The sequence below is a fragment of the Rhopalosiphum padi genome, chromosome 1, assembly GCF_020882245.1.
Source record: "Rhopalosiphum padi isolate XX-2018 chromosome 1, ASM2088224v1, whole genome shotgun sequence".
Taxonomy (NCBI): Eukaryota; Metazoa; Arthropoda; class Insecta; order Hemiptera; family Aphididae; genus Rhopalosiphum; species Rhopalosiphum padi.
Genome location: NC_083597.1, coordinates 61,533,768 through 61,548,895, shown reverse-complemented (window position 1 = coordinate 61,548,895; position 15,128 = coordinate 61,533,768). Strand labels below are relative to the sequence as shown.

At 29.4% G+C, this 15,128-nt stretch overlaps 1 protein-coding gene across 1 annotated transcript in view; it reads right to left on the bottom strand.

Moving 5' to 3' along the window:
- Window positions 1–2,062: 2,062 nt before the first annotated feature.
- Window positions 2,063–15,128, bottom strand: part of LOC132931926 (uncharacterized) — a 38,093-nt gene continuing 25,027 nt past the window's right edge. Inside the window, exons 3-15 of the mRNA XM_060998013.1 lie at window positions 11,509–11,641; window positions 11,066–11,202; window positions 9,922–10,043; window positions 9,594–9,738; window positions 9,257–9,369; window positions 7,826–8,051; window positions 6,687–6,803; window positions 5,736–5,911; window positions 5,389–5,522; window positions 4,856–4,995; window positions 4,122–4,348; window positions 3,793–4,003; window positions 2,063–3,127 (exon numbers count right to left, since the gene is read on the bottom strand). Coding sequence (XP_060853996.1) covers window positions 2,976–3,127; window positions 3,793–4,003; window positions 4,122–4,348; window positions 4,856–4,995; window positions 5,389–5,522; window positions 5,736–5,911; window positions 6,687–6,803; window positions 7,826–8,051; window positions 9,257–9,369; window positions 9,594–9,738; window positions 9,922–10,043; window positions 11,066–11,202; window positions 11,509–11,641 — 2,033 coding nt within the window. The 3' untranslated portion in view covers window positions 2,063–2,975. The remainder of the gene's footprint in view (window positions 3,128–3,792; window positions 4,004–4,121; window positions 4,349–4,855; window positions 4,996–5,388; window positions 5,523–5,735; window positions 5,912–6,686; window positions 6,804–7,825; window positions 8,052–9,256; window positions 9,370–9,593; window positions 9,739–9,921; window positions 10,044–11,065; window positions 11,203–11,508; window positions 11,642–15,128) is intronic.

The following is a 15,128-nucleotide window of genomic DNA, read 5'->3' as shown; positions in this document are numbered from 1 at the left end:
TCAAATTTTTTTTTTTTCAAAATGTGTGTTTTTGTCACTGAATTCAGTGGCTTATCCAGGGTTTATTTTAAGGGGGTGTTTTAAAATTTAATAGACATGGTAACAAATACCATTATCGGAATACATTGATCCGCGGATATAGATATACTATCTATTATATATCTATTATAGGTATACTATAACTAAAATAATAACTTTCATAATTTTATATTCTAAATCAATAATACTAATAATATTAATCCAACAATTACAACCTATAGTATTAAAAACATGAAATTGAATAGAATGAATATAATGATACACATATTATGATTACTTATTTGAAATGTAAGCGACGGCATTGGAGAGCAAGTTCATCAATAACCTCTACTGTAGATATAGGTACATCTCTATGGATATTCATTAATTCTAAGCCATTCAGCCTGTTTTCTCCAACGGTATTTCTTAAATAACTTTTAAGTCTACGGAGAGTTGAAAAGGAGCGTTCACTCTTAGATGTAGTGACAAGGATCGTTGCCAATATGACTAACAGCCTGTGAATTGTTGGAAAATTAATAGAACTACAATTAGGAATGATTATTTCTTGTATTTCGTGAGTAAGTTTTGGAGTTTGGTGAAATATAACAAAATACGGCCTATGAGGATTGTTCTAGCACCCATATTACCCCCCCCCTAAATACATCCTTGATTGAATTTGAATGTTTGAAAAAATTGTCGCTCATCATTATTACGGAAGTTATACCAAAAATACTGGAAAACAATTGATTTTTTAAATATCGTGGTATTTTCGATAAAAATAATAAAAAACTACATTTATGACTGATTTTTGTTATTGAAAAATTGTGTTTTTGTACGCTGAAGTTTTTGAAGGAAAACAATTTATTTGTTTGCGAGTAATTGCAATGAGTGAGTGACCCCATACAGTTTCGAGGTGCACTTAAAATACATTTGATTTTACATTGATTATTATTTAATGAAATTATTTTCCGATGACATATATTATTATCATTTACCATTGTTGATTTTTTGTTTACTTGCAAAGGTATTCGGGAATGGAAAAAATTCTAAATATTTATTGTAGAGGTTTTCGGATTATCGAAGTTTGAGCTATAACTGGAAATCACTGAACAGTGAACAGTATATAGTAGCAAAACGGAAATGTTGAAGTATATGATACCTTGGAGCAATAGATGTTTTCGATGTGGTCTTCGCGGTCGTCGCATGAATAGATCGTTCACGTTTGTTGGTCATGTCACTGAAAACTTGTTAGTTACCTAACGGCTAACGAGAATAGAAAAAACAAAATGCAATAATATTTAACTTATTAAGTAAATACGCAGAATACTATAATGAACAAACTGTCATTAGAACAAAATTAATGTGAAGTTTATTTGTAAATTTGAACGTACTACCTATAGTTGGTAGTATGATTGAATATTATTTTGATTTTCAGTCGCAAAATAAATGCTTTAATTGTATTTGTATTATTGTATTGTTAAAATTATAAATTTACACGGTTTTTTGCTAATTGCCTATGTAGAAAAATTAGAAGACAAATATATTTTTTTTTTAAATAAAAAATTTTTATTTGATCTATAAACGAAAATCTAATTAAGATTTGAATGTATTTGAAAATTTTCTTATGATTGGTGGTTGAATCGTAATATTGCTTTTAAATTATATTCTAATCATAAAATACTTTTCATAACGTTGTGGTGATTAAATAATGACACTTTTTATCATACATTTTTAAATTTTATCACAAACTTAAAATGCAATATTACAGTTTTTATAGAACGCTGACACTCTCATACCTAAATAATTGTCCAATATTTCTATTACCTAGTTCCTAAATAATAACAAATATACAATTCATTAAGGTTTAGTTTTATACTCTAATAATCTAAAGGAAATATGGTTCAATGGTTAGTTTCAATAAATAAACACAACTTTTTATAGTTTCATAATATTTGTTTATATTATAAAATATATTTAAAAATACATGATATAATTAAACGTGCCTATAAAATATTTAATTTCTACGTCTTTAAATAAATTAATAAAACTAGTTGTTTAAATTAAATTAACTTAAGTACAAAATATTTATCTATCTATATGTAATTTTTTTTTTTGAATATAAATTAGGTATAATATCTATTTTTTTTTTTATAAAAATTGGTTAAATTAATTTGAAAATGCATAATATTATAGGCTTTGTAGAGAGCGCCTAGATTGAGACATAAATATAATCTTATTCAATTTTACATTTAAAATGAAGTAATACTCATCAAGAAGAGGAAAAACTTAATTCGAATTTAATTTACTAAGGTTTTCCTAACTGTATTTAATTTTATTATAAATATTTATAATATATTATTCAAGTTTTTCATCTTCATGACAAGTATACTTTACACACACATAGTAAATAGTATCATGCACGTGTATTATGCATGTAAGTATGACATACAAAATAAATATATACAATTATTTTATAACGACGATAAAAATAATTGTATCGGGGAGGGGGAGGATCACGGACATGATGTATAAAATATATACTGTATGGAAATGCGCGAAATTCCAATAGGCACATAATCGAACTTAAATTATTCAAATTATATAGGACTTAACCTGTTTTATATACAAAAATTTTGAGTTTGTCACCAGATGCGATAACATTTACATTAGCTTATATGAATTCGATTTCCGTAATATGTAACACTATTGTTATTGTTCCTTTCGATATGAACAGTGGTAAAAAATGATTGTGCAGTAATTCATAAGTATACGAAATTATTTTTGTGAATTATTGCATATTTTACTTACTACATTTTTGGGACGTAGGTTATTGGGTATACGTATATAATAAAATATATTGTTGTTTTATCATTATTGTCTGTTGGTTTTAATTTGAGTATATATTATCAACCATGGCTTATTGACAAGAGTAGGCAATTTTTTAGTCGACACATTTTCTATGCCATCATTTTCCTTGGAGTCATCCATTTCTTCATATAGTAACAAAACACTGTGCTGACGTAAATTAATATGAGTAGCATACACGTGATGCCCAATGCGAGTACGGACGTTTTGGTCGGGCACGGTTCCACAATGGTGATAGTTTTATCTGCAAAATAAAATGTTTGCAAATGAAATTAGAATTTATTCGAGGAAAAGAGAGAGAACTATTTTTTATTATTTTTATTAATGTCGTAATACTATAAAAAAAATTATATACGCATTAAAGTGAAAAAAAAAACATAACTAGATACATCAGAATCCAAAATCAGAAAATACTACCAATCATTGGTATTGAAAATATCTAATTATAAATTAACAACGACCACAAAATAATAAGAAAAATGCAATTGAAAAAAAAATCAAAATTTTAATAATAATTAGACATTTTACATGGCGCGCGGAAGGCGAAGAGCCCACGAATCCAGAATGGCAGACCATATGATGAAAACAGATTGCGATATCGTTAATCGAATTATAAGTTTAGATTTCAAAGGACGTAAACTATGCGACGCGCGGACTACTATAATGTATAATAGGTATTATGAGGAGTAATTAATCGATGTGCATCGTGTTGCAATCGCTGTAAGAAAAGTAAAGCGTTAAATAAAAATTTGTCAATTATTGATGCGGTATAGGTACTTATCGCGAAAATTAAAAAAAAATTGTCAACTCATGTCACTTGTACCTGGGTGTAGACTGTAGATGTATATTATGGATATCACATTTGATGATGATGCACTAAACCTGTATGTTATTGTCACAATTATTTACCTTTATTGAAATCCGTGTACTGCGGCTCATTGCTCTTCAAGAATTGCGATTGTTTTTCATCGCCAAAGTCCAACACCAGTATTTCCTGACTGATCTGCGTCATGTCTTCACTGTTTTCGGCAGTGTCGTTGTTGTTGGGCTGAGCACTAGACACTGACCTTCTGCGCCGTCCCCAGGACTCGACTGAGTCTCGGCCCCATTCGCAAACAGCCTGATGTCCGCCGACGGAAAATCCGGTAACAAAAAACATTTCGTTGGTATTATTGTTATTTCTGTTATTGATAATTATTTATTATAACCGCTATCGCGACGGAAAGCGGAATCATTACCGGTTCGCACGGGCCCAGACAGTATTTAACGTTGCACTGGAATATCACGCCGTATGACTCCGTGAACCGGAACGCTTCATAGACTGACTGCAGTGCGTTGCCTTCGGGTGAGAAACCGGGGAATATGGTCGGGTCTACCGGACACCCTTCGTCATCGATGATCTGGAACGTACTCTTCGAATCCTTGGCCATAGCCACGCAACTCCTCGCGAAGATACCGTACGGCGCTACATTGTCGGAAAAACACACGGAAAAGTCATAAAAACCGCGGTGGCAAAAACGATGGTCAAAATATAATATTATGCATATAGGTATGTACAGTTGGTGCGTAGCATATATTAGTCGAATTTAAGGGGGGGGGGGGGGTATTATTATTTTTTTAATAAAGCTTATAATATTTAAATAGGCAAAAACATTTGCATACAAATATAGATCATATAAATGAATCATTTTTGAATTAATTAATAATTAAAATATGATTTATTCTATAAAATAATAATATTTGTCAAACAGGGATAATTGTGAGTTTTAAGGGGATATGATCTCTTAAGTGTTAACTTAACACTGTTAAGTCCCCACCCGGCCAATCATAATATCTGTATATACTACATGAACCATGCATGTATAATATAATATACATATTAATACAGTTGTGGGAAAAAATGATTTTCTCGCCCCAAACACAGATGATAAACGCATCAATCATAAATAGCAACAGATGTTTGTATACTCACTGTCTTCAGGAATTTCGATTCTGAATGTCAACTTGTCACCGATTCGGACGGTCTCTACTTCTCTTGCTCGGGAATCTAGGATTCTGATTCTCGGTGGCGGTGCTTCTGGCGCCGAAGTAATGCTTATCATCTCCGGGTCCCTGTTAAGTGTTTAACACGTTTAGCTTCAATTAGATTACGTTCATAATTGTATGCTGTTATCCAGCTAACATTGTCTAACGGCTTATTTAAAATTAAAATGACATGTAATTGTACCAATATAAGTTTAGATGTACATATTGATGGTATTAATTTGTGTACTATATTTTTAAATTTTTATAATGGTGAAGTAGCAAATACATTTCAATAATACGAGTATTTGGGAACAAATTAAGATATTCATATAATTAAAAAAATGCTTTTTTTAGACAAATAATAGAAAAAAAACCATTGGAGGTACAAATAATTAATAATTATTATTGATTGTATACTCGGAGGGGTGAATTAAACAAATGTGTCAAAATATAATAAACATTTTAATAGCTCATTCTTACCTGATTGGCATCATCCCGAATGTAATGTTCTTCGAAGACATGTCGTACGTGCACTTGACTTTGTAGATTTTGTCCGCTTTTGTCATAACTACGCTATGGTGTTGGAGGACTACTGTATTTGAGAACACTCCGGTCTAAAAAAAAAAAACGTAATTTTTATCAAAATAAAAATCATGCTGTTTTTAATGAGAGAGTTCAATAAACCGGATTTCCCGAACCTTCTCTGTTATTTTCGGTGTAACTAATAAATATCATCTACGGACAGACTTAGAAAATCCTCAACTTATTACAGACTAATCTTCCATTAAAACTGTTTCATGTTCCAGTATTGGGTTTAAATTACTTACCACCGACTGGGTATTACAGTCTTGACCAGCCATTGTTAGATCCAATCGGAATTGGTCGCTGTTGAGCACGTCTATGTTGCATGTCTCCGATCTGCCGAGCGCGTATATTCTACCATTGAATGGTTTGTTCGTGCGTACTTGAACAGCTATCTTTGTATCTTTACAATGTACCGATACTGTAAATATTAAAAAAAATTAAACTATAAGATCACGAATTTTATTTTATTTCATGAAATGTATTATGTTTTTTTTTAATTTCATTTGTCGAGTACAGTAGCTACAAATTACAATGTGAAACCATACAATTATAAAATTACTTAACTAAATTTTATTACCTATACTTATACACTATAGGCACGTTTAATAATTATAGGTACTTGTTGTATAATAACTAATAATTAATTATTGTAACGTAAGTATTAAATACTCAAATTTATCTATGAATAAATGCTAAATATTTGTAAAGGTTTTTTTCATAAAAATTAAATTCTTAATTATGAAAAATATAAATCAATGTATTTATTTAAACTAATGTAATGATTAATGAAATAAAAAAAAAAATTAATTTGGTGATTTTAATCAATTATATTCGTTGTACATATATTGTTGTTAAATCTACACGGCAAATATAGATGGATATAGATAAAAAAAAAAAATCAAAATTGATTAAATTCAAGATTATTATTTATATAAGAAATTTATTTTGCATATGTTAGATGTTATACCTAACTATAATTCGTTAATACCCGTAAATGCGTGCAACTGGTTTTTCAAATGTCTTTATTGCATAGCTGGAATTTTTTTTTTTTTACTGCATTAAATGCACATAATTTAAATAATAACTATACATCTCAATAGTCTATAAGTAGCTATATAATTAGTGTAAATTGAAATATGTATAAAATATAAATTGTTTTAATGTAAAATAATATATAGACAGTAGACACTGACCATCGTAACACGTTCCTGTCTTGTCACAGTTCAAATCGGTTCTAGTCAAGTTCAACGCCGGATCGTCGGTACTCTCGAACACGACCGGCAGTTGTTCGTGAGGCGGTGTCGTGGATTCTGTAAAAAAAACGTGTCTTAGTGAGGTTGTTTTATTATTGAAATATATGAAATGAGTACATATAATAAATTATTATGACAACGACATCGCGTGCGTTCAGCGCACGTCACTCATTTTATCCGCTTGCAGTATGAATATATAATTAATATTATAATATAGGTAGATACCAAATAGATATGTAATAATACACGTAGGTGTTAGGTATATTATATAAATTATATAGGTACATTATACAGGGCACAAATCATATTCAACAATGCAATTATTCAAAATTTGATTTTTGGAATTTTTAAATATAGGTAGTCAAAGATAACATTTTTGTCATATTTGAAATTTCTTGTACTATTACAGAAATGACCTATCATTTTTCAACAGATATATTTTTTGTGTATTTTGATATACATTAATCAAAATTTGTATGAAAAATTGTGTACTGATTATTGAAAATAATAGGTTTGGAAAATATGGGGCTAAAATGATTTTAATACTATAATACTTATCTAATATTATGGTTTATCCACACTTCATAATTTGTAAAAATTAAGTATAATAAATACTCAATTTAATATTACATACATTTTATATTTTCGTAAAAATATTGGTAAGAAAAATTATCCTTATTATAAACATTTTAATAATTCAAGAACTACTCTTCCGAATTTCGATTGAGATATATCGAAATGTTCAAAAATATTGTCTGCTAAATAATTTAAATCAATAAGGAAGATTCTTGTTTGAAATATGAAAGTTTGTAACTCCACATTACACTTCATATATTTTAAGTATACATGCAAAAATATGATATTATGTATACTTAAAAATTTCAAAAATCAGATTTTGAATAATTGCATTATTAAAAATAAACATGGGTAGTATGGTCGGTAAATCACCTTGTGTATATAGTAAGGAAAATATAAGGTTTTAATATTTTAAATTACACATTGCACAATAAGAGACGCGGTGGTCTATGTCTGTCACCTAACACATAAACGTGGATGACCAAAGTAAAAAACCAACTCACTCTCGCAGTAGTTTTCATAGTAATTGCCGATCTTTTGCCCGTCGTCGATCAATGGTCGTTCCGCGTTCAAGTACGTGCTGGGTCCGTCTGGCAGTGTCTTGTGGTCCAAATGGAACAGCTCGCAGTTGTACGCCGTACCCACCGGCGGTCCTTTGAAGATGAACGACCGGCAGAGGAACTCATTCTCGATCTCGCAAGCCAAACGACAAGCTGATTCGCTGGTCACCTGGGAAAATGGAAATAATATTCGGTTTACGCGAGTTTTCTTCGATGAATATGACTTGAACTTGTTTTTATTGTTATTGTTATTGTTATTATTTGCTGTTCTATAGTAATATATTTGGTCACCGATCCCAATTATGACTAAATCCATTTGTACTTAGTATATACCAATACCAGTAATGGCATATCTAAAACTCTACTGGCCACTAGGGGAGCAATTAAAATACCTTCCTTTCTCCCTCTTGATACTCCATGCCCTTTCATAGATACTAATTAACTTCTTGAATTATTTTTAATAGTTAAATTAATTTTAGATTTTGAGCAGAATGATGAATGTATTGGTTTTACAATTATCTGTATTTTTTATTAATATTAATTTTTTTATGTATGTCTGAAGATTCCTGTTATTTGTTATAGTAGAAAAGATGCTCTGATAGTCTTTTAGAAGGGCGTTTCTGGTAAAAAATTGGATTTATAGTTTGTACTTGTAGGGGATAGTAAAGTAGAAAATATGTATACTAACTTAATGTGTAAAATTACTAAAAAAAGTTAAGTATTATTTGCTGTCAAAAGTTGAAATAATAATTATGTGTAAAAACACTATAAGAACTAGTATTTAATTACTAAATAGTACAGGTGTGCCAAGTGCTGAGCGTGGTTCGGTGGTTTTTACGTGTTCAATTGCAATAGATTTTAATTCTAATTGGAATGACAAGTTCTGTACATAGTAACCTCTTTGTACATTCAAGTTCGACATTTGAAATATAACTAATAATATTTAATAAATGTTACACTCGTATACATACACGAAGATTATTTTATGCACTTATTATAGTTTTGTACCTATTGCTGTTCGCTTATTGTCTTACGTATTCCAAACGATTGGCACGCTACACGCCATAATATAATAATATATTCAGTTGACCTTTACTTATACCCCACGATGTTAATACACTCGGTAACCGGTTAACTATTCATGGACAGTACCTATAGGTACCTACTCTATACACACAAGCACGAGTAGACAATGTGCCATATGTAAAAAATTGTGCTAGTCCCGGACATATATCCGTGTATAACAGGTATTATATGCAGTAGCCAGTAGGTACCTACTTTGAAAGTTGAAAATTGTTACAATACACACAAGTTCCTTACGCATTTTAGTCGATGTGTGCATTATACGGTTATGTTAGAATTCAAATATGTTACCTGTAGCTCCTTGTCGTTGTAGTAATGCAATGCGGCGTATTGTGCTACTTTGTCGTCGGCCACTCCGATCCTGGGCACTTGAAAAACGCGATTTCCTTTGCAAGCTTGATTACCTGAATACAAAAACAATAAACGTTCAATATAATGTTAAGTAATGTATAGTGTTGATGGTAATATATTATATATAATATTATGTATTACATATAGAATATTATTATTATTGCACAGTAATTGTTATTTATTTATTTTTATTTTTTTATGAGAAATTAATAGTGTGTAATTAATAAATCAGCTCATATTTTATTATAATATGTGCGTCAATATTACGTCACATTACCTTTGATGCAGAGATTTTCAAAGTAATCAACACCCTGTGCTTCGACAAATTGCACGTACTGACCAGTGGTTCTCCTGTCCGAATCACTTAAATGACACTGGAGTGTTACGTAATTATACTCCACAGAACGGCAAGTGAAACGGTGCTGCACAGAAACAAATTATTTTTATACGTTGATCAATTTAAAATATATTCACGTTTTCAGTGTATTATTATTATTACTATTAATATTTTTGTATGGTTGTATTTCAAAATAAGTCGGTAACGGTTGCATTTATATTTATTTACACATTGGCGAAAATGGTTATTAATTGAGATTAATAATTACCTCATTTAAACAGGCGGCTAGACATGCTTCTTTCGTCGACGTGTAGATCAACGCGTTGTCTAGTCCCCGAATCATTTTGTTTGGTACCCTTTCGAAAGACCACGGCCTCAAACATACATTATCTGAACAAACGAATTTAGTTGACATAAAAAATAAGACATTTTAAGATAAAATACATTTGTATAAAGCAATGCAACTGGGAAAAGTTAAATCACGCATTAGTATATTATTATCGTGTTGCAGTTTTTCTAAACATAATATTATGTTATGTCGATGTAAAAATATTTTTTCTTATTCATATACCGACTTGGGTACCTTCTGTAGTTCTGTATGGTATTTAAATAATCTAATTTACATCTATTTAAAGTACAATGTACTTAGTGCAAAGACAACAACTATATATATACCTAGCGGTAGACAGGTAGGTAGTTCTTTAAATGTTCATTATTATAATGTCACGCTACGCTAAATCTGATCAAAACACAAAAACAACTAACGGGCACCATTTTCTTAAGAACGGCAAATTTTTTGCTCACGATAACGACTATATAAACGCTCGGCGTTAAGATAGCAGACATTCGATATAATAATATTACATGTCCTGGTCAGATCTCTTATAATATACCTACTATAATATAGTCAGTAGGTACTTACTAGTGGTTATTGCAGTTAGTATAGTACCTAAATAGTAGTTATTTGTGGTGCAGCAATATTACTCTTTATTGCATTCAATGGTATAATACTTATATACATTTGCAGACCTAGATAATAACGTAGATACTAATACGAGTAGGTACACGTCTGCATACAATAATATAAGGTCTACGGATAAATCACTGTTAACAAATGGCCGAGATCAAAAATTTCAATACCGGTGGTATACCACGGAGGACGAAGGCGGATGAAATAGACACGCAGAACCCATAGAAATTTACAGTGTTGTGAAATTCCTGCAGAGTTAATAACGATATACCTATACATTTCAGCGGGAACGTTGTACTCGTAATATTATAACGATGATATGGCGTGCGTGGTGTACCTAGAGGTACATACACTATATATTTTTTAAACCATGATGTAACTTCTATAGGTTATAAAAAATTATTTACACATTGAAATAACGGATGAATTTTTATTTACTAACCAGATCGGATTTGCATCTTCACCATGTAATACAAGTTGACGGAGCGCTGAGGGGCTGCCGCTGGATTATTGGCAGTTGTCTCATTTTGTAATTGACAAATGGTTTCTTGTATGGGCGTCAACGGGTTTAAGACGAAACTAAAATTAAATTAAATCGATATTTTATTTAAAACTTTCGATTCTAAAAACCATTTAAAATTTATTCATTTTTTTTTAATGTAATATAAGTGTATAGTAGTAACTTTTGGTTGAAATACTATAAAACTGATTAAATCAACTACCAGAATATTAAAAATTTTAAATGTTGAAAACAAAAATATTTTGAATACATTTCATAATAAATTGTATTATTATATTACTATATATTATACTATAATGATTTTATTTAGAATACGTTCATCATTTAAATTCTTAAATATTTTTTAATGTATTCAATTATTTTACCTAAATGAAGCTGCTTGGCACTCTGGCTCTTCTCGGCACCATCCTTGGCACTCGTACAGCGTCAAGTTTTTTACTGTGTAGTATGTAGTGCCTTTGTAATCTAATTCAGTGAGTTTTTCAAAAGCAGTTCGACCTAGAAATAAAATAGAAGTTATTAATTAAATTTTAAATATAGTTTCAAACAAAAATATTTTTTATTGAAGAATAACAAGGTTATGGTTACAGATGACTCGAGAAAAAAATAAAAATAGCATTTTTTTTTCTTATCATTTCATTATCCAGAATCTAGATCATAATAATATAAATATTAATATTTCATCTTTTAATGGAAATGAAAAATATTAATACGATATGTATATCATAAATGTATAACAGTCAAGCAATGTAAAATTATAATTAAATAATTAATTTTTATACAGATCATGTTCTCTCTTATATATTGGAACTGGAGAAAGTAATAAATATATAATAATTTATGTCCAAAAAATTTATAGACCGAATATGGTGTGTCGATAAAACGACGTTAATAAGTAATAAGCTACAACCTAATTATTTTTGTCGTACCATCAAGGCTTTAGCGAAAAGAGAAGATGTCCTCCATTATAATAAAGGTAGGTATTAAAAGAGCGCTGCCAAATATCAATTGGCGTACGCGGACAAATTGGTTTATGCATCTTGAGCAGCCAAATGACGCCCCGCGATGTGAAAATTATCCATTTCCTATTCGTATTGAGAATTGGGTTGACGATATCGATTGTTGTACGTAACTCGACACTTTTGACCCGGAATTCAATGAGATGGGTACTCGGTGATTATTATAATAGATACGTTACATTATTGCATTAGCATATTATCTAAAAATTATATTTGCGATGGCCACGGATAAAAATTGGCGGGTTAGCGGAATCGACGAATAGGTATACGCGTATACCTATTATTCATACCTACTGCGTTTTATCATCGTTACTTTCGTACATCACGAGTCCATGACTGACGGCGAATTACGAATACGTATACGACGGTTCATGACCGCGGATTGGTAGTTTTAATTGTTGCATAGTAATTGGACACGGATAATAATGGTAAATCATTAAAGTCATTGCATACACAGTGGATGCGGCATGTAAGTGCCTATATAGGAAGACGATCGACGGATTGCGTCATAAGAAAATAAAAAAACAAATAAATAAAAAAAAAATCTAAACACCAAAAATTAGATTTGCTTTCCGCAAGTGTGATCCCCGACGTGTGCATCCTGAATAGATTCGGATGAACAAATCGTTTTTTTTCCACATTAAAAAATCGGTTACACTTCTCGGTGTGAATACATTGACTTTAAAGTGCGATCGATGTAGACAATTTATAGATATATTTATAATAGTAACATTGTTCCTATATAAACAGGTAAGTACCTAAATTTTACTTTGAAGTGTTGAATTAATGTAATATTACAAGTTTTGAATTTGTCATCTTCCTATCAACATTTTACTCTATCTATCTTTGCGTTACACGTTAATTATATTTGTTTGTTTGAGTTAAACGAAATTGAATTGAAATATCTTATTTTTAGTTGAAAAATAATAAGGTTTGAACAACTGTATACATTGACATTACGTGAAATTAACATTGATCAGTTTTATATGTGTTATTTTGTTATTTATCGTGGCACCTATGGAATCTATATTTTAGATGTTTTCTGAACTAGTTGTGTGGTATAACGTATAAACACACTATAAATTATTTAATTTAAATAGATACGTATAATGTCATAGTTTAAAAAATGTTTATTATACGTCCCTACCAAATATTTTTTTTAAATTATGCACTGATATTTATTATAATTTATAACAATAATAATTTTTTTTTATTCCTCAGTAGAATTTTAAATAATTCAGGAAACTTTCAACAAAAATATTCTTAAACATGACTTGGACCTCTAATTTTAAACTAATTGTATCACATACATAATACATAATATTCTATTACAATATATACTATAGATTATATATGTATTATATACGTATTTTAAAATAATAAAATAATATGTAATTTATTATTTTATTTACTTAAACAAGTGGGCTGTAAAACGCATCATCTCAATAATAAAAGACTATTTGGTAAATATAATATAATATTATTAAAAAACATAATAACACATAAAAAAAATTTGTTCAAATACATTATTAAAGTTATATGAAGTTTAACACTGTTAATTGTTTAAGAATTTATTACACTACTATATAGTAAAAATAATTACTATAAATAATTTACTAATTTAAATTGAAAGTGTTTTGAAATTATTTTAAAATTCCATTGTAGGTCTTTCATGATACGCCATGGGAAGAGAAAATAAACGTAAAAAAATGAATCTTCAAATAATTAGATACCTAGTATATTTTTTTTACACGGTAATAAGACAGAAAAAAATCAAATAGATGAATAGGTATCTAATCAAAATAAACGAATACCGAATTATTATAAGAGAAATCAATACTATGACTATGCCATACCTGTATGAACACATTAAACACACAAATTCCGTAATTGTTTAAAATTTTAACATTATTTTGATATTATTTATGTGTTTAAATTTTATATTTTTTTTATTATTGCAATAACTGTTCGTCTGTATATTTGTCTGATAGCGGTATACATATTATTGTGTATTACACATTGTCTACTAACAAAAGCGTTAGGAAAAACTTAATTTGAGCCGTTGACATTATAAATTCCTAAGAAAATATAATGTTTCCATAAAAAAAGTAAATAATAATAATAGTAATGTATATACGTATAGTGAATACAAATAATATGCGTTTATTTCCGAACTATGTATAATAACAATAAAATTAATAGGTTTTTTGAATTTCACGATATATAGCAAATACAATATAACTGTAGGTGGGTACACATCAAAGAAAATTGGCTATTCTCGTCATATACGGTCCTACGAAGACTATAAATTATATTCAAACTTACTGAAAAAAAAAACAGACATTTGAGTATCGAAAAAGATAAAAGAAATATTAGTATAATGATTTCGATTTTCCATAATATATTTATTTACAGTATATTCTATTGTATTATTATTATTAATTTCCAATCTTTGTTGGTAGGTATACGTGCAATCTGCATATAACGTGTAGGAACTTCGGTTCCATGAGTAACAAAGGAACTGTATCGTGTAAGTGTTTATAGATATAGCTAGCCTGGCTAGGAGCCTATAGGTTATGTTAACCTGACGATGATGATAATATTATTACGGATGACTTAAAATAATTGGAAATGTTAACATTTAATTTTAAATTAAAAAAATTTAATTAATTATGTGACATCGGTTAAAAGTATAAAAGGGCAAACTATATACTGCAAATTGCGTCTATACAAGTAATCTTTAAAAATTAAAGTTTACCGTAATAAATAAATAAGTTACATAATTACTCAATAGGTTCCATAAATACGAACGAAATAAAATTTAATTTTAATTTTGTTATACAGCATAAAAGTAATTTTTACATAAACTTGTATGTTTTTCGTTAGCTCTTTCAACGACACTATGATATGCCACCAATATTGTATTGTATAGACAAATGAGGTGCTGATTAATTAGTAATATTTGC